This window comes from Crocuta crocuta, unplaced genomic scaffold (genome assembly GCF_008692635.1).
Source record: "Crocuta crocuta isolate KB4526 unplaced genomic scaffold, BGI_CrCroc_1.0 scaffold77, whole genome shotgun sequence".
In the NCBI taxonomy this organism is placed as follows: Eukaryota; Metazoa; Chordata; class Mammalia; order Carnivora; family Hyaenidae; genus Crocuta; species Crocuta crocuta.
The window spans coordinates 3,433,892-3,456,090 of NW_027532172.1; the positions used below are offsets into that span (position 1 = coordinate 3,433,892).

The following is a 22,199-nucleotide window of genomic DNA, read 5'->3' on the forward strand; positions in this document are numbered from 1 at the left end:
TGCTGGTTTGAACTTACAAAGTCAGCCAGGGTCACTCTTCCGGCCTCTGGTAACTGACGACATTGAAGGCACAAGGTTTTTCATGAGACCCTGGGTCCAGCATGGTCTCATTCGGTGACACTTCTTCAGCTCTTTTCCCATCCCTTCTCCTCTAGTGCAGAGAAACTGAGCTCAAGGAACTGAATTCCGGGATGTGAGTGGTGCCTGAACGATTATGTTCATACCACACGTCTCCTCTCTGGATCTGGCACGTTCTTATGTTCTGTCAGATCATAGAATTGGGTCACTTCAACCAGTTGGAAACTCTTGACATCTCTTGATGTGTGGGTTTTCTACATTCTTGGCCATGGTCAAAACTGAAAAGCACGCGAACAGGAAGAAGCTGGCAAGTCCCGTTAGTGTTTTTATATGGAGTCCATATTTGGAAATGCAGAACTCACCTTCTCCTGTCTCCTAAGCACCTTCGTTGTGAATGAGAGTCCCGGAGTCTCCGAGGGGCGGCGTCCTTCACCCCACCTCCTATTTGCTGTTGTTTTGAGACTGCTTATCCGCGGTCCTGCCTCCGGTCATTGGCAGCGTTTTAAGTCCCCACCGCGAGACCCAGCACCACCCAGGCCTGGGGGAGGAGGACGTGTCGAATGGTGGAAACAGCACTCACCCTGATTTCAAAAATCTTTGTGCCAATGAAACATTATCGTGATTATTCGAGACAGTGAATCCATTTATAAAGATCACTACAATCTTCATGCAGTTCACATTTGTAGAGTCATCCGTTTGTTTTGGTGGTGTGTTGTGTTGTATTGGTTTTTTGTGGAAAGCTTCAAGGGATGTTGAGGAAAGTGTATAATTCAACTTTTGCCAATAGGTGACCACCTGTTTCACAGAGGACTACTCGCTGAACTCTGCAATTTCTCAGCTGATGGGACTCAGCAGTGCCCTCCTGGTAAGTGGCCCTCATGACCTCATCCGCTGGGAGCAGACAAGGGCGGGTGGCTTCCAGCTGCATGGTGAGGTGGCCTGTAGGGTCCTGGGTCGTGGACAGAGAGCAGCATGGTGCTGCCTCCTTGGTGCGGCTCTTCTGTCTTAAAGAAACATTTTTTTATTCCATAGTCACAACCTAGTTTTATAGCTGGAAGGTTCTTAAAGGTTGTCTGGCCCAAAATAACTGAAAAAAAGAGGGGGTTGCCTGGGTGGCTCAGTCCGTTAGCGTCCGACTTCGGCTCAGGTCATGATCTCACAGTTTGTGAGTTCGAGCCCTGTGTTGGGCTCTCTGCTGGTGGTGCAGATTCTCTGTCTCCCTTTCCCTCTTTGCCCCTTCCCCACTTGCTCTCTCTCTCTCTCTCAAAATAAACAAATAAACTTTAAAAAAAAAAAGATACTCTGGCCCAACGACACCCCTCCCCCTCCCCCTGCAATGGTTTGCATATGAGGACCCAACGCCCAGGGAGGTTAGATGATTGATTGATGCCCGGGGAGGTTGATTAGTGATAAACCCAGGACCAGACTCAGGCCTCCTTCCCTCCTGACTCTGCTTTTTTTCTTCATGCTCCCACCACCTGATGTCCTGATGGATCTGATAACCCCTTTGGCATCATTAACGTTTTACATGCATTTAACCTGAATGGGTCCAATTTGTGCTCACTAAAAACAAAAGTCTGCCTTTTCCACATGGACTCATCTTGTTGCTACGTGTGACTACAATTTTTCTGGCCAGGGGAAGGATTTGTCGACAGATGCAGCTTAGGCAAGCAGGTAGCTGTTTGGATAACAAAAAATGTGCATTAAAACCATTAAGAAATGCCTTTCATAATGTGAAGCTCTCCCCGAACTATAAGAACAGTTGAAGAAATGTACAGATTTGACTGCATAAAACTTAACCATTTTTAGTGTTTTAAAACATGCCACATTCAAAGGTAGATAAAAACTGAGGAAAACATTTTATAACAAATATATCAGACCTAAGGCTTAAGATTCTCAATATATAAAGAGCTCTTTACATATGAACATGAAATGCCTAACCTACAAATGATCAAAGGATGTGAAAGAAAATAACTCACAGAAGGTAGGATAGAAATCACCAGTAAACTTGGCAGAAAGAAGTATTTGCCTTCCTAACTATCGCGAAATGCAAATTAAAAACGCGATGCAATTTTTTTGCCTGTCGAATTTGCAGAGACTTTTTAACATAAAGTCTGTGCTGTTACAAAGGCTGTGAGACTGTGTCACACACCAGCGGTGGCCATGGTTGATGTAACCTCTCCAGGAAGTGCTTTGACTTTGAGGTCAGTGGCCCTGCGATTGTTTATATCCTTTGATGCAGGGTTGCCCCCTGGCAAGTGACTTACAGTCACTGAGACAAAGAACGCCGGCTGTGTCCTCAGAAGGGAAAATCGGTAAATGACTTCTGTCATATCCGTAAGAACGAAATGCGCCACCACCATTCACAGTGTCTTTCCAGGAAAACTAAGTTGCAGAAACTCTTCGTGATGTAACATCAGGTAAGAACACAGAATACAGAAGAGTCTATGTGATAAAAATTCCAGTCAAGCACAAGGGTATGTAGACAGATATTATAGTCCCATATTTTTGCGGTTTTGGAGACCGGGATAAAACACATCAGTTTTCTTCTAGGTGGTACAATGATGAGTAATTTCGCATTTCCAGAATTTTCATTGCTGAGTGGGTGTTATTTTTTTAATCAGGAAAAAATGGCAAATATCATAGAAAAATGAAATTAAAAATGAAATGTCGACTTCCTGACAGTTCCGTCTACACGCTTCCAGTAGACTCTGTACCCACCCCGTGGAGTTAGATTCAGATCTGTCAGGCCATTTTGCAAAGATCCGGCCTGTCTTTTTTTTAATGTGTAGGGGCGCCTGGGTGGCTCATTCGGTTGAGCATCCAGCTCTTGATTTCAGTTCAGGTCGTGATCTCACGGTTTGTGGGATCAAGTACTGTGTCGGGCTCTGTGCTGACAGCATGGAGCCTGCTTGGGATTCTCTTTCTTCCTCTCTCTGCCCCTCCCCAGCATGCCCTCCACCCCCCCATATAAATATATAAACATTTTCTTAAATATACAGTATTTTGGGGGGGGTGCCTGGGTGGCTCAGTCAGGTAAGCATCTGACTTTGGCTCAAGTCATGATCTCATGTCCTTGGGTTCAAGCCCCACATCGGGGTCTGTGCTGACAGCTCAGAGCCTGGCACCTGCTTTGAATTCTGTGTCTCCCTCTCTCTCTGCCTCTTCCCTACTCATTCTCTCTCTCTCTCTCCCTCCTTCCCTCTCTCTCTCTCTCTCTCTCTCTCAAAAATAAACATTAAAGTACATTTTAAAAATCTTTAAAAAGACTTTTTTAAATGTACAGTATTTTTGGCCTTTCTCTACCTAACAAAATACATTATGTGGGCCTCCTACTTTTAAAGTTTAACAAGCATATAAAATTAAACCAAAACTGTTTTTGTCACAAGGTGTTGTGAGCATAGACTGAGTGCCACCATCTGGCCAGGCTGGTTTTTATCAGGACTCCCCCAGGGTGCCCTGAGAACTGCCAGCCTCTGGGAGACTCAGGGACATGCTTCCCACAGCCATGGCAGGGCAGCCCCTCCCCTTCCCCGCCGTCCTCGAACCACACGCACCCGCTCACACCCTGCTTTGTTGGCCACCCTCCCTCCCCTGCACCCTGTGACACCCTTGGTTCCTCTGTCACCCCTCTCCCCAATGGACGATAAACCCCTTGAGGGCAGAGACTGAGCCTTTCTGGATGTTTTCTCTCCCAAAGTCCCGCACAGAGTAGGTACCCCATAAATTGGATGGGCCGGTCACCCAGTGTGCTGGTCACCCAGCCAGCTGCACCGCAGGAAGAAACTGGGTGTTTACAGTAACTGGCCAAGCTGTTTACTAGAAGGAGGACCCCTGGCATCCCTGAGGGGGCAGGGGTACCCCTGCGCTGGCCATTTGCACGTTGCAAAACCTGTGAGCCAGTCTGTCTGCGTTTCTCACCCATCTTGCAGCGCCCGGGAAACCCGGCAGCACGGCTAGGAGTTTAACTCTGATTTGAGACAGAGTTTAACTCTGGATTCTCGTGGGGGCTGTGTCGCTCAGTTCACCACATCCCTGGGGGCGGGTTACTCTCCCTCTGTGATCCTGAGTTGCCACTTCTGCCTAGTGCGGGAAGAATCCTGCCCCCCAAGGGTCATCGTAGGAACCAGATGAGCCAGCCTCAGACTCAGGGTGTAGTATGTGCTCAGTTAGGAGTGTTACACGTGTTGTCACTGCCGCCGCCCTCCTGTGATTCTCAGGTTAGATGAGCAGTGAGGAGGGGTGCTGCCAGCCTGCTTGCATCTCTGGGCCTCAGATAACACTCATGGCCTTTCTTCCCCAGGCCTACACTCTGTGCCTCCGTGTTCTCATGCTGTTTTTTTCTCTTTCTCAGCAAGCTTCTCCGAGAGTCGTCCTCCACAGCCCTGAGTTCGAGGACGCTCTGTGTGCCCTGATGGTGATGGCTGCCCCAATGGCCCCTCACATCACCTCGGAGCTCTGGGCAGGTAGGTGGGCATGTCCTCGTCCGACCCGTCACTGCTCGCCGGGATGTCTCGAGGCTCTCGTTGAGCATGACTCAGGGCTCAGCCGTCCTCAGGTGTGGGGTCCGACATTTGTCACCTGTCCCTGGGACCTCTCTGTCTTGTAGTGGGAATGGGGGGACTCCTTCCTCGTAGTCGCCCCCGCCAAAGGGGAGGATGTGTCGTCGTTGTAGCATACGGTGCCGGACGAATGGGAGTATTGGCGTCCCTATGGAACACCCGGTCTGGTCACGCAGCGTCCTGTTCTCCATATGCCCTGACCCCATATTATCTTTTTAAGGTGGAAACTCAGGTTTAGTCCCACTTTATGGATGGAAACAGGGCCCCTGGAATTATGGCTGCAGATCTCAACTTTACTCCTTAGATGGGGATGCCATCTCTCCAGCAGCCCCTTGTTCCTAAACTGGGCACTGAGCACAGCCCACTGCCCGGGGCTCAGTGAACCAACTGCAGAAGCCTCTGCACCCCCCCTCACCCCCGTGGTCCTAGTTCTGGAGCCTTGGGGAGAGACCAGAGGGCCTATTTTTAACCAATTGCTGGGTGTACTGGGTGATTCTGAGGTGTGGGGGACTGTGTCCCTCTGCTGTTAATACCTGGCTCTCATGCAAGAGCTTAAGGCAGGACCACGTGCAGCCTCTTGAGAATATTTTTCAGGGCCCATTGTTCATTCTTAAAAGGTCATCACTGGAAACACATCCTCTTCTTTTAAGAAATAATTTGAACACTCTTCATTCTAAGCTGTCTTCAATAGTTATTCTTTCTTTTCCTTGTTCTCATCTCTATTTTTTGTTAATTTTGAGATAGAATTCCTTTTTCAGATGGTGTGAGGTTCATCGTTCCTTCCCACTTTTCTATTTTTGGACACTTAGACCTTTTATAATGATACATTATTGTTTTAAAAAGTGAATAGCTATGTTTGTGTCCACATGCAAAACCATTTCCTTAGAACACATAGCTGAATGTAATGCTTGCTCAGAAGAGATATAAAATATCCCTCAAGAGAGCACGAGTGGGAGAGGGGTGGGGGGGTCGCTGCAGACAGAGCAGAAGCGCGGCCTGAGCTGACAGCAGCGAGCCCGACGCGGGGCTCAAACTCACAAACCACAAGATCGTGACCTGAGCCGAAGTTGGATGCTCAAACGACTGAGCCACCCAGGCGCCTCCAAAATATTAAGGCTTTTGAGGCACCTCCTCAGATCAGCTTCCAGAAATTCTTTGGACCACTGGTGAAGCTGCACAAACGGGCATCTGCCAGGGTCCAGGGGTCTTGTGAGGACTTGGCAGTGTCTTGGTGATGGTGATAACCTTGTCCTGCATGTGCTGGGACGGCCCAGCCCCACGCGCCCCTCCGAAATCCTGAGTGATGTGCTCGTGTGTGGCTGCGGTGAGGATGAGCAGCAGGGCCGCACGCCCTCTGAGGCCAGCAAGGTGGTTAAGCCTTGGAGGAGCTTGGCCCCTGGGCCTTGGCCTCAGTGTCAGGGGCCTAGCATGGCTGGTCGGGACAGGCTCAGGGTAGTCAGAGTCTGGAGCACATAGATGGAGTCTCAGCCATCTTTCCCTTCGTGGGGCTCCGGTTGGTTTCCTAGGGTTAATGGAGAATTCACCAGCGAGTATTTCTGGTTTAAAAACAAGATACATTTGTCGGCAGCTTGATTTCTTTTTTTTTTAGCTCGTAAACGTTTTGAAAGACTGCATTAATCGTCCACAGGCGTGACTTTGGTCACTGTCCCAGTAACGTGTCTAACATTCGCTCCCAGCATCCACCACGGATGATTCTGTGCGTAAATCTGTGTTCCCGCCTCAGAGGCTGTCCTTGAAGTGGGGAGGATAGGAATGTTTTTAAGATGCTTGATGTATGTCACCAGATTATTTTCCTGAAAAGTTATCCCCGTCTCTACTCCAGGGTCTGCTTTTCAAGCACATGTTCTGTTTCGCTGATTAATTATTGGATTTTTCCATACAGTTTTAACATCTGGTGGGCTCGCCTCCTTTCATTTCTTTTTCATAAATTTTTTTAGTTCCTCTCACCTGTTTTTTCTCCTCAGTAGAACTCTGGCATAATTTTTTTTAATGTTTATTCATTTTTGACAAAGAGAAAGAGAGCATGAGCGGGGGCAGGACAGAGAGCAAGGGAGACGCAGAATGGGAAGCAGGCTCCAGGCTCTGAGCTGTCAGCACAGAGCCTGACACGGGGCTTGAACCCACAAACTGGGAGATCATCACCTGAGCTAAAGTTGGACTCTTAACCGACTGAGCCACCCAGTTGCTCTAATTTTATTATTAAAATGCTTGAGATTATTAAAATCTTGAAATATGTCTAAACCTAGATTTACTTTGAGAAGGTCTCACATTTTTACCCCTTCCAGACTTCCATGTGGTCAGTCCCTCCCCCCACCTTTTTTTTTTTAATTTTATTTTTTTAAGTAATCTCTCCACCCAACATGGGGCTCAGACTCCCAACACTGAGATCAAGAGTCACATGCTTTACCAACTGAACCAGCCAGACACCCTGTCTGTCCCTTTATTTTACACTTCCTTTGTGCGGAGTCAAGTTTTGTAGTTTTTTCATGTAGATCCTATGCATTTCCTTTTCTTTTATTTTTAAAAATGTTTATTTATTTTGGGGAGAGAGAGAGAGCAGGGGAGGGGCAGAGAGAGAGGGGGACAGAGGATCTGAAGCAGGCTCTGCCCTAACAGCAGTGAGCCTGATATAGGGGATGCAGGGCTCAAACTCACCAACCATGAGATCATCACCTGAACTGAAGTCAAACACTTAACCGACTGAGCCACCCAAGTGTGCAGTCCTGTGCACTTCTTAAGATTATTCTCAAGTGGGTTTTTTGTTGTTATATTTTATTTTGTCTATGTTCTTGTGACTGGAATCTTTTTTCTTTTACAATTTTTGACTGGTCATAGCTGGCATGTAATTTTTGAAGTTTATTTGCCTACTTATTCTCTGGCCCAGATTTCCTTCCAATCTCTCATACGTTGTGTAAGGGGTAACATCCCCTTAGATTTTCTAGGGTTCTGGGATCAGCAAATAAGAATAAGTATTCTCTTCCTTCCTAACAGTTAGAAGGTCTTGACGTCTGTGGACAGACTGCTTAGAAAACCCTGTGGGACGTCCAGGAAGGCTGGTGCCGGGCAGTCTCCTCTCACCTCCTGATTGAAAGGGCACTAATGCTTCCCTCTCGGGCTTGATGTTGGCTGTTGGTCGAGGATAGATAGTCCCTCTAATGTTAAGGAAACAATTTTCTGTCCTTGTTTTCCAGAACTCATCTTAAGAGTGGGAGCCATATTTCACTTAACATCCATTCTTCCTTTGTTGAGGTATTTGTATCATTTGCTTTTAACTTCCCCCTTTGCCCTGTTGATATGACCGATGTCCAGTTAATTGACTGCCTAATATTAAGCTCTCCCGGAATAGGTTTATGGTGACGGTGGTGTTGTGGACTCTCAATGCACCATTAAATTCTGTCTGCCAGAGTCTTATTTGGAAACAGGCAATTATTCTCCTGCGGAAGAGCAGTTTTCCTCAGTACGTGTTGTCAGGTTTGGAGGGTTTCACTGACTCGTCGAGTGAATTGTGTTGGTTTCCTTCTGCATTTTGCTCTGTCCTAGAACAGACTGCAAGGGACAAGACGTTTGCCCATTCTCTGCGGAACCGACAGAGCGCCCCAAAGGGAGGCTGGCATAGGCCCTGCCACGCTAGCACCGTATTACATTGTGCGTCACGCTAGGGCCATATTTATTACACCGTGCGCCATACTAGGGTCATATTACATCGCGGCCAGGCTAGGGCCGTATTACATCATATACCACGCTAGGGCCATATTACATTGTGCGCTATGCTAGGGCCGTATTTATTACATTGTGCGCCACGCTAGGGCAGTATTACATCGTACGCCACGCTAGGGTCTTATTACATCATGCAGCCTTCTCTTACCTGCTTGGGAAGGAAACCTGGCTCCTTCATTTACCATTGGCAGCCACATTAAGTTGTGTAAATGGCACACTATTCGTTCTTTCCTAGTCTTCCTTTGCCCTAAAACAAACCAGTCTAACTTGTGATAAACTCACTCTTATCCTGGAATATACATGTCTCTTTCTTTTCTCTTCTTTGCCCCACTTTATCTGTTTTCCTCCTTCGTTTCATTTCCCCCACAAATGACTAGAGGGCAAAACGCCCTCCTTGGATATCCTTCAGTTGCGTTGCAGGGATGTGGGGGGCGGACAGGATCTACCCTTCCCAGGGCCTTGTCCCTACCTGACAAGGCCTTAGGATGCGAGTATACACTGTGGCATGGCCCTGTGGTCTGTCCTTCAGCTGTGCGACAGGATCCTCAACGGGACATATGCCAAAGTATTGTGATAGAAAGGCCCTTTCTAGACCTTGCTCTGTGATTCTTCCTGCACAGCACACATGGCTTTTGTGAGCTGTATTACAAGTAGAGATAGATTGAATCTTTAGTTTTGCTACAGTGTTAAAAGCAGGTTTTTAGAGCATGCATTACGTGCCACGGCTCTGTTCTGGGGCATTTGTGGGAGAGCTGGGGAGGGCGGTCTAGCTAAGGTCTTCCCTCAAGCTTTACAAATTCATAGCAACTAAGCTTGCTTTTGCTTTTTTAATGTTTATTTATTTTGAGAGAGAGGGTGTGTGTGTGTGTGTGTGTGTGCGCGCGCACGCGGGCTCGCACACACGCACGCGGGTCCACACACAAGCAGGAGAAAGAGAGATAGAGAGACTCCCAAGTGGGTCCTATGCTGTCTGACACGGGGCTCAAACCCACGAACCATGAGATCATGACCCCAGCCGAAATCAAGAGTCAGATGCTCAATCGACTGAGCCCCCCAGGTACTCCCTAATTTTGTTATTTTTTAATTCAAGGAACTATGGGACGGCTTGGTCTCCTGGCTCTCGCCCTGTGTGTGTGGCACCCTCTAAATGAGCAGCCATAACATAGTCAAGTGAGGAGTCCCACACACCTGGTGTGGCACTCTGGTCATTGACTCACAGGTGCAGGTCAGGTGCCCTCAGGAGAGAATGAAGATATGACCCCTTCCTGGCCCTCCCAGAGCTAAAGAAGGCCAGTGTCTCAAGGTGTGGGACGTCCTTTGCAGAAAGAAGCACTGCGTCGCGAGGAGCATCAGTATCGCCACCCCACACTGCTGGTCATTCTAGATCCAAGGCTTTGCACATTCTTACAAACGTGTATCTGTTTGAGAAAATAGCTTTCCCATTGGCTTCAGGTTTCGTTCCTGCATCCCTAAAAGATAACTCAGAACGGCTATAAAAGGGAATGTGGTGAGGGCGGGATGTCCAGAAATTGCCATTTCTCAGAGTTCCCTAGAGAAGCAGATTTTCACAAGAGAGACTCTCTCCCAAAGAGCCGCAGACTTGAGCCCTGTCTTCTAGGGGAGGTGCGGAGTCCTGTGGGCAAGATGGCCGCCATTGCCGTGGACAAAAAGGAAACGCTTCAGAGGAGCTCGGGTAGTCCCCTACCAGTCTCCTCGAGAGCCTGTGAAGACCTTCAGTAGGAAACAGAACCATTGCCCTGGCAGTTGGCAGGCTGTAACAGGATGAGGAAATCTTTTTTCCTTCCTGAAGTTTTGGATCTAAGAAGCTTGAGACACCACGCCTGAATGTACACAGTTCTCTTCTGTGTTCCATAATAGAGTATTGTCTGAACGCAGACGAGGGTGGCAGCGGCTCGCCTTGGGAAATTTTGTGTACTTGTGTAGTTGGAGTCACTGTTACCATTTCCAAACAGAGGGCACAAGGTTTCCTTTGCTGGTAGACAGTAAAAGAGCAGAAAAATCACCCACTGGGAGCTTCTTGGTGGTACCCTGGTGGGAGATATAATTTCATCCTCCTGAGAAATGACCTTTCTAACTGGCAACAGAGTGGGTGGATCCCAAGAGAATTATGCTGGGTGAAAAAAGTCAGTCTCAAAAGGTGCTATACTCTGAGTCCATTCACATATAACGTTCTCGAAATAACCAAAGTATAGAGCTAGAAAACACAGTAGTGGTGGCCAGAGGTTAAGGACTGGGCAGAGGGGGTGGTGCCCATAAAAAGGGGGCGCCTGGGTGGCTCAGTCGGTGAGTGTCTGACTCTTGGTTTTGGCTCAGATCATGATCTCACGGTTCGTGAGTTCAAGCCCTGCATCTGGCTCTCCCCTGAAGGTGCAGAGCCTGCTTGGAATTCTCTCTTTCTGCCTCTTCTGCCTTTCTCTCTCTCTCTCTCTCAGAATAAATAAATAAACTTCAAAAAAAAGAAGCAGGGTGGGGACACAAGGAGCCCAGTGGTGGTGGAGCGGTTCTGTATCTTGACTGCGGTGGAGGTTGCATGAAGCTACGCACACATGTCAGAGCTGTCAGAACAGATGAAACCTGTATAAGCCCCATGGACTGTACCAACCTCAGTGTCCCGGTTTGAGAGGTTACCGTCGGGGGAGGCTGGAAGAGGGGTCCTATTTCTTCACAGCCTCCTGTGGACATTAAATTATTTCAAAATAGAGTCCTTTTGTTTTACATCGTCTTTCTAAGCCCACAAGTTCTGAGTGTTAAGATCCTGGCTCTGAAACATAGTGACCCTGAGAGAAGAAGGCTTTTATTTCTGGTTGAAGAAGGTTTTAATAGACACACACACACACACACACACACACACACACACACCCCAGACCAATGCTTGAGACGCTGTGTCTCCTGCATTGCTGGGCAGAGCAGCAGGACAGTCACAGGACAGGCCTGTCCTTGCGGTCCCGCCCGCGCCGCTGCCCCAGGGTCCCCTTGGCTGCTGGGGAAGCTCAGCTTCGGAAGGGAAGGCCTAGCGCCAGCTGCAGAAAATAACTCCCCCTCCAGGGTGCCTCTCTGGTCTTCTTAAAGCAAAGCAAAACCCAGATTTTTAATCGAAAAGTTATGTCTCCATGCATATTGTGAAGCATCCAGCTGTCACAGAAGGGTACGTCCTCAGCCCTGTCTGCACTGACCCAGTCGCTCTGTTGCTCTGAGAACCTCTCTACCGGTTTGCTATTAAATCTGATGCTCGAAGGGGGGCCGCCCAGGTGGCTTGGTCGGTTGAGTATCCGACTCTTGGTTCCAGCTCAGGTCATGATCTCACAGCTTCATGGGTTCAAGCCCTTTGTTGGTGGGACTCTCTGTCTCTCTGTCTCTCCTCCACTCGTACTGTCTGTCTCTCTCAAAATAAATAAGCTTTTTTAAAAAAAGAATTTAATCTGAGACTAGAACTCCATGCATGTTGTCCATGAAATGTGCGTCTGTTTCTATACAGATGTTGGCATCATGTACAACGTTTTGCTCCCTTTTTCTATTGAGAGTAGTTTTGTACCAGTGCTCACGGGCACGCCCGTTCTTTCTTTACCAGCCACACCATGTCCCACCCTACAAAGGTTCCACAAGTCATTCGGGTGATCTTTCCTTCTTTTGCTATTTTTTGTGCTACTTTGGAGTTAGCCTCTCGTCTGAAATACGAGCTATTTAAGATGGGGTGGTAAGCTCTCGGTTTCTGTTTTTCTGGCCATTTTTATGGTTGCGCAGGGAGGCTTCTGTCTGGACTCCTGCATCAGACTTTACCTTGTGTGAGCTTCAGGTCTGCCATCAGCACTGTAGTTGTGAGGTCACAGCAAGGTGACCCGGTACCCTCCCCTGCCCCCAGGCATTCAGAAGTAACTTGTAATCCTGAAAGTACCAGGCTGCCCCCATGGATCCATTTTTCCTCGTCAAAGTGGCTGTAAAGTAGTGCAGTGTAGGGGCACCTGGGTGGCTCACTCCATTGAGCATCTGACTTTGGCTCAAGTCATGATCCCACGGTTTGTGGGTTCGAGCCCTGCATCAGGATCTGTGCTGACACCTCTCTCTCTGCTCCTCTGCCACCCTGCTCTGTCTGTCTCTCTCTCTCAAAAATAAACATTAAAAACTAAAATTTAAAAAAAAAATTTAAAATAGTGCAGTGTAGCATTTTGCTATGCATATAGGTTATGTTCCTCAACTTCAGCAAAATTACAAACGTACAGATCACGTAGGGGTGTGTGTGTGTGTGTGTGTGTGACCATTGTAAAGGAGAATAAGTTCTCACTGATGATCTGAGGACAGTTTACATGTGTAAAATTTGGTCACCTGCCTGGAAGGTCAGACACACCGGCTCTCCCAGAGGAGGGGGAGGAGTGGTGGGTGGGCCGTAGGCGACTGCACGCCCTGCCTTGTGTGCCGTGGCCTTGACACTTCCTGGCCTGTGTTCAGACTCTGTCCAGGTGCTACCCAGAGACTGGCTCTCGACCTGGGCTGTGTCACGTAAAGAAACCATTGTTTTTGCTACGCAAATGTTGGGTATTTTTACTTCCCTAAAGAGCAGAGAGGCAAACGCCTGGCATAGAACCCACAGCCCGGAGTTTCTGTTCCTCCTGCCGGGCAGGACAGCCCCACCCCTGTCTATAGGGACACCCTGGCAGGGACCCAGGCCGCTATAAATAAGCATTCTGATTGCTCCAGGAAGGCCGGGCTTCCTTGTTTTTTTTTGTTTTTTTTTTTTAGTGGAATTTGTAACAGCTTCTGCCCAGAACATTAGTGTCCAAGGCCCTTTCATCTCCAGGCATCCTGTACAGCTACCATGCAGAGGGTCTGGACCCCGGCCCACTGCCGCTGGGTCACAGGACAAGCCAGACGGGGCCAGCTTGCTAAAATAAAGACGTGATTATCTCCCTTCTGTGACCTCTGTCTTGTATTTGGACAGGAGTCATAATAGCACCCCTTCTGAGGAACGAGCCGGAAGCTCCTCCTGGCTTCGGCCAAACCGCACATCTGTTAGGAATGGAGTGGGTTCGTTAATGAGTGCTGGAACCCTGGGGCACAGGGCCCAGCTGGGCCACAGGAGTACATCTTTGATGCCACTAGATGCTCAGACTCTGGTGGGCGTGTATTTCCCTCAGACTGACTAGCAGCACAAGAGTGCCGCGGAGCACAACATGCACTAAGCGACACGTACGTGCATGATACCAGCACAAGAATCAAGACAGAGGCGTACAGAGTAGAATGGGTCCATGCGACTCTAGGGTGAGTCGTGGACCTGGGCCGGTCTGGGAACTGGCTGAAACAGGCCACAACGGGATAAGCAGCTTGAATTTACAGTGTGTGTCACCACGCACACTTCTGAGGCGGGCCAACCAGTTATTTTGGTCAAGGAAGCCTTGCGTTGATCCACATTCTGGCCTGTGTTCTTCTGCCTTTGCAATGAGCCCGAGGTGGGACTCAAACTCACAAACTGTGAGATCATGACCGGAGCTGAAGTCAGACACTTAACTGACTGAGCCACACAGGCGCCCCTATTAATTATGATTTTAAAATAATGAAACAAGGAATACAGAGCTCCATATACAGCATGATCCCGGTGGCTGTGCCTGGTTTGGTCGGGTTGGTTTGTATATATCCTATTCACTAAATACATTACTATCTTTCAAAATAAGAAGCTTGAGGGCACCAGGGTGGCTCACTTGGTTGAATGTCCAACTTCAGCTCAGGTCATGATCTCACAGTTCGTGACTTCAAGCCCCACATCGGGCTCTGTGCTGACAGCTCAGAGCCTGGAGCCTGCTTCAGATTCTCTGTCTGCCTCTCTGTCTGCCCCTCCCCTGCTCACACTCTGTCTGTCTCTCTCTCTCTCAAAAATAAATAAATCTTAAAAAACAATTTAAAACAAAAGAAGAAAACAAAATAAGAAGCTTAAAAAATGTTATCCAAGTGAACATGATTTTCTTTGTAGTCTGAGCTTTCACAAATTTTCTGCAAACAGCGGGCATTACTTTAGCCGTCAGGGAAGATAAAACGTTGGTCCCAGCAGTATCCCTGGCACGCTGATGCTGGTGGGATTCATTCCTCGCCCTCGGAGCTGGCTTCAGACCATCCACTGAGGCATGGGCTCCTCCCTCAAGTGCACCTGCCGGGTTCAAGGCTAAGAATAAGGAGGAAGTGTGCAAGGGCTACCCCACCTCTGCCACTCCTGGAAAAGCCAGTCCCAGAGTGAGGAGCACCGCCCCCTTCACTGCCAGCCCCCGTCCAGGGCCCACCTCCAGGAGGATGGGAAGGCAGTGGGGAAGTGGCCACACTGGTAGTGCCCAGAGATCTGTTTTCTTTTTAAAATTTTTTAGTGTTTATTTATTTTTGAGAGAGAGAAAGAAACAGAGAGAGAGTGCACACAGGAGAGTGGCAGAGAGAGGGAGACACAGAATCCAAAGCAGGCCCCAGGCTGTGAGCTGTCAGCACAGAGCCCGACACGGGGCTCTAACCCACGAACCATGAGATCATGAACTGAGCCGAAATCGGATGCGTAACCAGCTGAGCCACCCAGGCGCCCCAGGGATCTGCTTTCTGATGCATGTCTTCCCTGCATGTTTGGGGGCATCTTTTGTGCTCATGAGATTGGCAGAAGCTTCCCAGTCCAAACTTTCCTACTAGGAAAGCAACATGTACATCATTGTGTTCTGACCATTGCGGAAGTCGCTGGGCAGCCCTGCAGGTGGGGAGCCCGCCTGTGTCTGCTTTGGGGCTGCAGCGTGACCCACTCTAGGACACAGACTTGTGGGCTTTTGTTCCTTACCGCTTCCTCGCGTTCCACCCATCCGGAGCCAAGACTTGTACTTTCTAATTCATTGCTTGGCGGGGGCCCCTCTCCAGAAGTTGAGCATGAAGGCTGGGATCCCTTTGAGAAGGTGGAGAAGGAGCTCCCTCCTGCTCTTGGCGTGTTGGCTCAAGTGATTATGAGTAAAGGGACCGGGGTAGCGGGGAGACCCTCACAGACCACAAGTAGTGACAGGCAGGAGGGGAAGCAAGCACAGCTCATGATTCGGGGATCCGCTTGCAGGAGCATAAAGGCATTACTTCATCAACAGAGCTGCAGAGACCAAGGCAAATCAGTGGCCTTGTTTTGCCAAAATGCACACTTTAGAATAGCGTGTCCGTCTTTACAGCTCAGGGTGCTATTTAAATTGGTTGGTCGGGGCACCTGGGTGGCTCAGTTGGTTAAGCATCCGACTTCGGCTCAGGTCATGATCTCACTGTTTGTGGGTTTGAGCCCTGTGTCAGGCTCTGTGCTGACAGCCCTCTCGGATCTTGGAGCCTGTCTTCAGATTCTGTGTCTCCCTCTCTCTCTGACCCTCTCCTGCTCACTCTGTTTCTCTCTTTCTGTCTCAGAAATAAATTTAAAAAAAAAAACACATTAAACGGTTGGTCGGTGGGGGGACTACCTATAAACCCCAGGCCAGAATACGGTGGAGGGGGGAGGCGCCTGGCAGGCTGTGAAAAAGCTGTGGTGTGGCCTCGGGCAGCTCCTTGCCGGGCTCTGCTGGGGCGAAAGCTCGCGCTGCCCCCATGATCCCTGTGTGTGCTTGGTGACCCTCTGTGCTTTGGTGTTGCAGGCCTGGCTCAGGTGCCCAGGAAGCTGTGCGCCCACTATGCCTGGGACGCCGGCGTGCTGCTGCAGGCGTGGCCGGCCGTGGACCCGCGGTTCCTCCAGCAACCTGACATCGTGGAGATGGCCGTCCTGGTGAGTGTCTCCCCCAGAGCCTGGCCCGGGCAGGTCCCGGCCCCGTGCACAAGCCCCTCAGCCACTGCCTGGGCCTTTACAGCCTTCCCGCCCCCAGCCTGACCGTCCCGCCCCTCTTTCCTTTGCATACCTCAGGTCACCACATACCAAAAGCTTGTGAGCATAAAACACTCAGGACCCATCAGGGATTAGAAAGTGGAAAAGGGAACCCTGCCCTGTGTTACAGGTTCTGGTGGTCTTGTTCCCCCAGCTGTGTTCCAGTCTCCTCCTCCTTTGTTTCGTTCAGCTGCTCTCAGTTCATTTAGGGAGGAGGGTGAGGGTGAGGAGGTTGGCATGTCACTGAAAACATCTATTTCAGAAAGGCTGCATCGAATTTCTCTTTTGGGAGGATGCCTCGGTGGCTCCATCAGTTGAGCATCTGACCTTTGATCTCCGGCTTTGAGACCCGTGTTGGGCTCCACACTGGGCATGGAGCCTATTTAAAAAGACAACAACCTTTTTGGTAAATTGCATCATTGTAGGTACATAAAAGACATTCTTTTATTTCAACCTTTTATAGAGCAGGTAACTCTTAATGGTTTGTCCTTTATATAATGTTTACACATTTGAGGCTGACGGGGCTGAACTGGGGGACCTTTGAGTGCACATGTCTCTGAACCACGCATGGGGCCGGGTCATTCACATCCAAAATCGAAGTAGACTCTTCTCACTCAGTGAAGTAGGTATTTCCATTCTCGGTGTTTGCAGTGGGGAAATCAGGCTCAGCGCAGTTGGTCGCCTTGCCTGAGTTTATTGATTAGTCAGTGGTTTGAGATCCTGACTCCTTTACCCCAACACAACAGCTCTGGAGCGGGCCCTGTTTTACCCATTTCACAGGCATTTGTGTGGCTAAGGCCACTTGACTGGGGAGGAAACGGTGGCAGAAGGGGCTTACTCACTCCCTGGGTACGCTGCAGGTGCTGCTAGGTGCTCGAGGGCATTGCAGGGAGGGGACATGAGACCTTGGCTCTCAAGGGGAGCAGCATTTCCCTAGTGCAGAAGAGGATGGCTGCTTGGCACAAGCAAGGGTGGGGAAAGCCCTCGGTGATGTTGAGACTGTGAGCCATGGAGGGGCTCGAGCAGAGGCACAAGTAGGGCGTCACTGGGGAGAAGGCCAGGCGTCACCCTGAGGGGGTGGCAGGGGGCTGAGTGGGGGCAGAGACGAGCCATGAAGTCATTCCGTCTTCATCACTTGTGGGGTGGGGCCTCGGGCAGGGGGCTTCACCTCTTGTGCCTCAGCTTCCCCATCTGTAAAATGGGCACAGAGTGGTCCTGCATGTACTGCACAAGGCTGCAGGAAGACAAGCAGGTTCCCCCTGGGTGGATTGCGCAGCCCAGAGTCTGGCACAGAGTGAGAGCTCAGTCGGTGGGAGCTTCCATTTTTCATAGCTGTCACAGGGCTGCCTCTGTGTCGGTAAGTGGCTGTGGATGGGGCAAGGGCAGCACTCAGGGTTTCCAGCTTTTCTGTTGGAAAAGTCCAAGAGAACATGCCAAGGCCCTGGACCGGGGCTGGGAGTGATGAGGGGAGATGGCAAAGTTGGAGGAGCAGAAGCCACCGAACAGGGACCCAAAGATTCTTCTAAAGTCACACGAGAGCTTCTTCCCCTTTGGGCCCCTGAGGGCCAAGTCCGGGGGCATCTGTTGTCCATTTAACTGGTGCCTCCTGCCAGGAGCTGGATCAGGATGGAGCCCCGCCCACTGTGAAGGGTCGGCCCTGGGTAAGGTGACTCAGGAGTCCCAGGGAGCCAGAAGCCATGAGAGGGTGCCTGGGGCCGTTCCCTGGACACGTGCAGAGGTCATGGGACCCCCTTCCCAGCCCCAGCTGGGGACAAGTATGACTCAGCTCCCTGGACCAGCCTCACCAGAGGGGCCAGCTCCCAGGTCCCCAGAGAGGCACCATTGTGCTGAGGACATCCCACACCAGCTCCTTCCGTCATAGCCAGGAGTCAGGGGATAAGGAGGTGTAAGGCTTAGTGGGCTGGTTGCCTCATACAGGTTTATTTCCCTCAACGATCCAGAGGATTCCATCCTTAAAGAAGAGAAAACTGAAGGTCCCACGGCTTGTAAGTCCAGGCCTGAGAGTCAGACCTGAGTATGCTCAAAGGCACCTACTCTCTCGCCTTGCCCTGGGCCCCTCTTCCCTGGGTAAGAGCCTGAGAGCAGAAACTGGAGCCGTGACTCACTATCCAGTGCCCGTTCTAGGGTGCCGTGTCTGAGGCCCCCAGGATTTCACGAGGGGCACGGCTTTGGTGTGACAGGGTGGGAGGCCTCTACTGGGCTCTCGTTAAAGCAAGCACAGGGTGGTAAAAGAAGGAAGCTCCTAATGGCTTAGAAACAAAAGGCAGGTGGCGGGGGTGGGGAGTGTGGGGGGCACAGTCCTTCGAACGGCAGCCCTAGCTCCATAGCTTTAGAACACTAAATCCCTGCATCCGGGAGACTCATCGTTTTTTATCTTTTTTTAAGTTTATTTATTTATTTTGAGATAAAGAGAGCAAGCAGAGGAAGGGCAGAGAAAAAGAATCCCAAGCAGGTTCCACACTGTCAGCAGAGAGCCTGACGTGGGGCTCGAACTCTTCAAAACACGAGATCATGACCAAAGCTGAAATCCAGAGTCAGACACTTAACCTGGCTGAGCCAGCCCCAGCCCTGAGACTCACACTTTTTAAAAACAGCCATATTTTTAAGTTAGTTTATTTATTTTTATTTTTTAAGTTTATTTATTTTGGGAGGGACAGAGACAGTGCAAGTGGGGGAGGGGGTGGAGTGGTGGGAGAGAGAAAGAGAATCCCAAACAGGCTCTGTGCTGCTAGTGTGCTGCTAGTGCAGAGCCTGACATAGGGCTCAAACTCACAAACCACGAGATTATGACCTGAGCTGAAACCGAGAGTCGGATGCTCAACTGACTGAGCCCCCCAGGCAGCCCAAAAAAAGAACCATATTTTAGAATATTTCAGGACATAGTATTTTCTTACTTGGCTTGCACCCAGTGATGTAGGTTAATGCAACCAAGAAAAATGCCATTACGTTCTATGCAAATCTGAAAAAAAAAAAATGAAGTGGGTGATTAGGGACACCTAATAGACTTTAGTTAAAAGCTCAGAAATTATTCCTGATAACTTTTCATAATACAGTGACTGTATTTTCCCTGGTAAAAAGCAGGAGCATCCGTGAAAGAATCGTAAGTGTTCTTACGGGAGCAGTGGGCTCGGGGATCTGAGCCTGGCCATTGAGAAGCCGCCTGGGCCGTGAGAGCACTTTCCTCTGTGCCCAGATCAATTCATATATGCTGTGAAGTTTGTCCATGTTGAACAACGCTCAGTGAATATCCACTGACGTCTGCAAGTGTACCGGTCCCTTCTTGGCAAGGAGAGTTCAAGTGACGTGGGCCCAGGTTCCCAGTCACTGTGCCTGGGTGTCCCCTTTCAGAGGAGCCAGGCCTGTGACCAGGAGGTTGCCTGCCTTCCCCAGGAGCCAGCCCACCTGCGGCCCGGGTAGAATCCTGGGTGGCTCCCTGGCAGTGGCTGAGGGTGTGTGACCTAACTTCCAGCACAGCTGGGAGGGGGCCGTGCTCGGGAGCACAGGTGCACCGGCTGCAGGTGTGGGCACCCAGCCTCTGTCTGCCCATCTGTGGTGTTGGGAAGCTGGTTCTGCGAGGTTCCCTCTCAGGACTTTCCTCATTGTTTGTCTTGCCTTTTGTCCTCAGATCAACAACAAGGCCTGCGGCAAAGTCCCTGTACCCCAGGAAGTTGCGCGGGACCAGGACAAAGTCCATGAACTCATCCTCCAAAGCGAGCTGGGTGTCAGGCTCCTGCAGGGGCGAAGCATCAAGAAGGCTTTCCTGTCCCCCAGAACGGCTCTAATCAACTTCTTGGTGCAGGACTGACAGCATGGAGGGCCCGGGAGGAAGGGGTAGGGGCGTGTGGGCCCAGGGCGGGGACACGACAGGTGTCTTGAATATTTACCCTTGAACTCTGATGGAAGGGCATGGGTGGCGAGCCTCTGTGGTAGGACCTGGTGCAGGGGTGGGGGCGGGTGTGGGCAGAGGAGAAGGACTCGAGAAGGTGGAGGGGTAGAGCAGCCCCTGCAGGTGGAGGAAGCCATCTGAGCCCGTGCGAAGCCACCAGAGCTACCGCCGGGTTTCTGCAGGAAGGCGAGAAGAGAAGTGAGAACGAGCGTGTGCCTCTCAAGCAGCCTGGGAGCTTCTGACCCCCAGAAACCGCACGGCCTTAGACACACCCCAGGAACAGGAGGGTAAACTAAGGACCCACACACAGTATTTGGGTTGTGTCCAAATACCCAGAGTGTGACGTGGATGCGGTGGTCTTCAGAAGCTGCTGGGAACCAGAAGGCAAGCGGGGCGGGTCCCTTTGCAGACGTCCCCGCTGCCCGGCCTGCTCGGGCGAAGGCGTCACCTCCTGACCACTCTCTCAGGGTGTGACATTTGCTGTGTAGCGAAGCAGAACCACGCCGGTTGGACCTCGGATGGAACCAATCCCAGGGCCCGCCTCAGCCCCACGAGCAGTGTGTTCATGGGACCCAGACACCACCACCGCGGTTGATGTGGCCCCCAGGGCCCATCACTACAAGGGCGAGCTCACCAAAGCGGAGTCGCCCTGTGCCACTGGGCGTTACCTCCTTGTTCACGCCGCCATCTGGCAGCCAGGGAAGTGGCCGGGGACGGACTCCTGTTGTTGGTGTCATTAGGGTAATCTGGTTTTATGTGACATCAGCAATTAGGTGCTCTTACCAGAAGTGGCGGAAGCCACAGATTAATATTTAATGGGGACGTGGAGGGGAATCTAGCCGTTTTGTGATCCTCAAAATCTGTTTGTTTTCTGATGCCATTTTTCTGAGGTGGCCTCAGATGAGGTAGCCTGCAGTTGAGCAGCTAACAGATGACTTTTTTTTAATGTAATAAAATATTTGTCATGTGTGACGGGACATATGTGTGATCTTGGAATAGCCACCAGATGCCAATTCTGGGAGTTAATCAGGAACAGACTGAGGTATTCTCTTACCCTCAGAAGGCTTGGCCATGTGCCTGACTCTGCATGGAAAGTTCTGAAGTGAGGTACGTGTAGGACTCACACACACAGTAGACAGCACTGATTCAGGGTTCTGAGCAACAGCTGTTAAGTTACTGGTTCTCGAATGTGGCTCAACCGAATGCCATGCCTGGTCCTCAGTAAATCAGAAATTCTGATTTAATTGGGCTAAGGTGTGTTTGGGCATCAGAGAATCTTAAAAGCTACACGGGTGAGTCTTTTAAAATCTTTTTCTTAATTTTTTTTTTTTTTAGTGTTTATTTTTGAGACAGAGACAGAGCCTGAGGTGGGGAGGAGCAGAGAGAGAGGGGGACACAGAATCAGGCTCCAGGCTCTGAGCTGTCAGCACAGAGCCAGACATGGGGCTCGAACTCACAAACCATGAGATCATGACCTGAGCCGAAGTCGGACACTCCACCGGCTGAGCCTCCCAGGCACCCAGCACAGGTGACTCTAATGGGCAGCAAAGTTTGAGAACCACTGGATTCACTGGTGGATTTGAACCATAATATGTAACTAGCTCTTCCTCTCCCTGTCTTCAGCTTCTCTGGGATGAGTTTGGTGTAGGACCAAACATGGGAAGGAGGACAGCTGGGAAAGAAAGGGAAGCAGGGGCCAGAACTCCCCCGCAGGTACGAATGTTCCTGGAGCTGACTCGGGAGACACACCCACGGACCAGCCCCTGTGGACTAAATCTAGCAAAGTAGATACGGAATATTTGATCCGGGGAGGGTGGGAGGAGTGAGTGTTTCTGCTTGGTTGTCTTGTTTGTTCCTAAAGTGAGCCGAGTTGCCTTGAACCCGTCAACAAGATACCGGGGACGGGGGGTGGGGGGGGGGATTTATCTGCACATAATCCGGCCAGAGCAATGGGCCATTAAAGCCTCTGGGCTCCTGCACTGACCAGTGTGGCTTCGGAGAACTTTTTCTTCCTAAGGCTAAGCCTTTTGAAAACAAGAGCTCCCTTGGTACCCCTGGA

The 22,199-nt window shown here is 50.3% G+C and overlaps 1 protein-coding gene across 3 annotated transcripts in view; it reads left to right on the plus strand.

Moving 5' to 3' along the window:
* The window catches only part of LARS2 (leucyl-tRNA synthetase 2, mitochondrial), a 236,287-nt gene extending 215,170 nt beyond the window's left edge, over nt 1-21,117 (plus strand). For all 3 annotated transcript variants that reach the window (XM_077776920.1, XM_077776921.1, XM_077776922.1), the window contains 4 exons: nt 866-943; nt 4,433-4,544; nt 16,010-16,137; nt 19,880-21,117. In XM_077776920.1, coding sequence (XP_077633046.1) covers nt 866-943; nt 4,433-4,544; nt 16,010-16,137; nt 19,880-20,059 — 498 coding nt within the window. In that variant the 3' untranslated portion in view covers nt 20,060-21,117. The remainder of the gene's footprint in view (nt 1-865; nt 944-4,432; nt 4,545-16,009; nt 16,138-19,879) is intronic.
* The last annotated feature ends 1,082 nt before the right edge of the window (nt 21,118-22,199 follow it).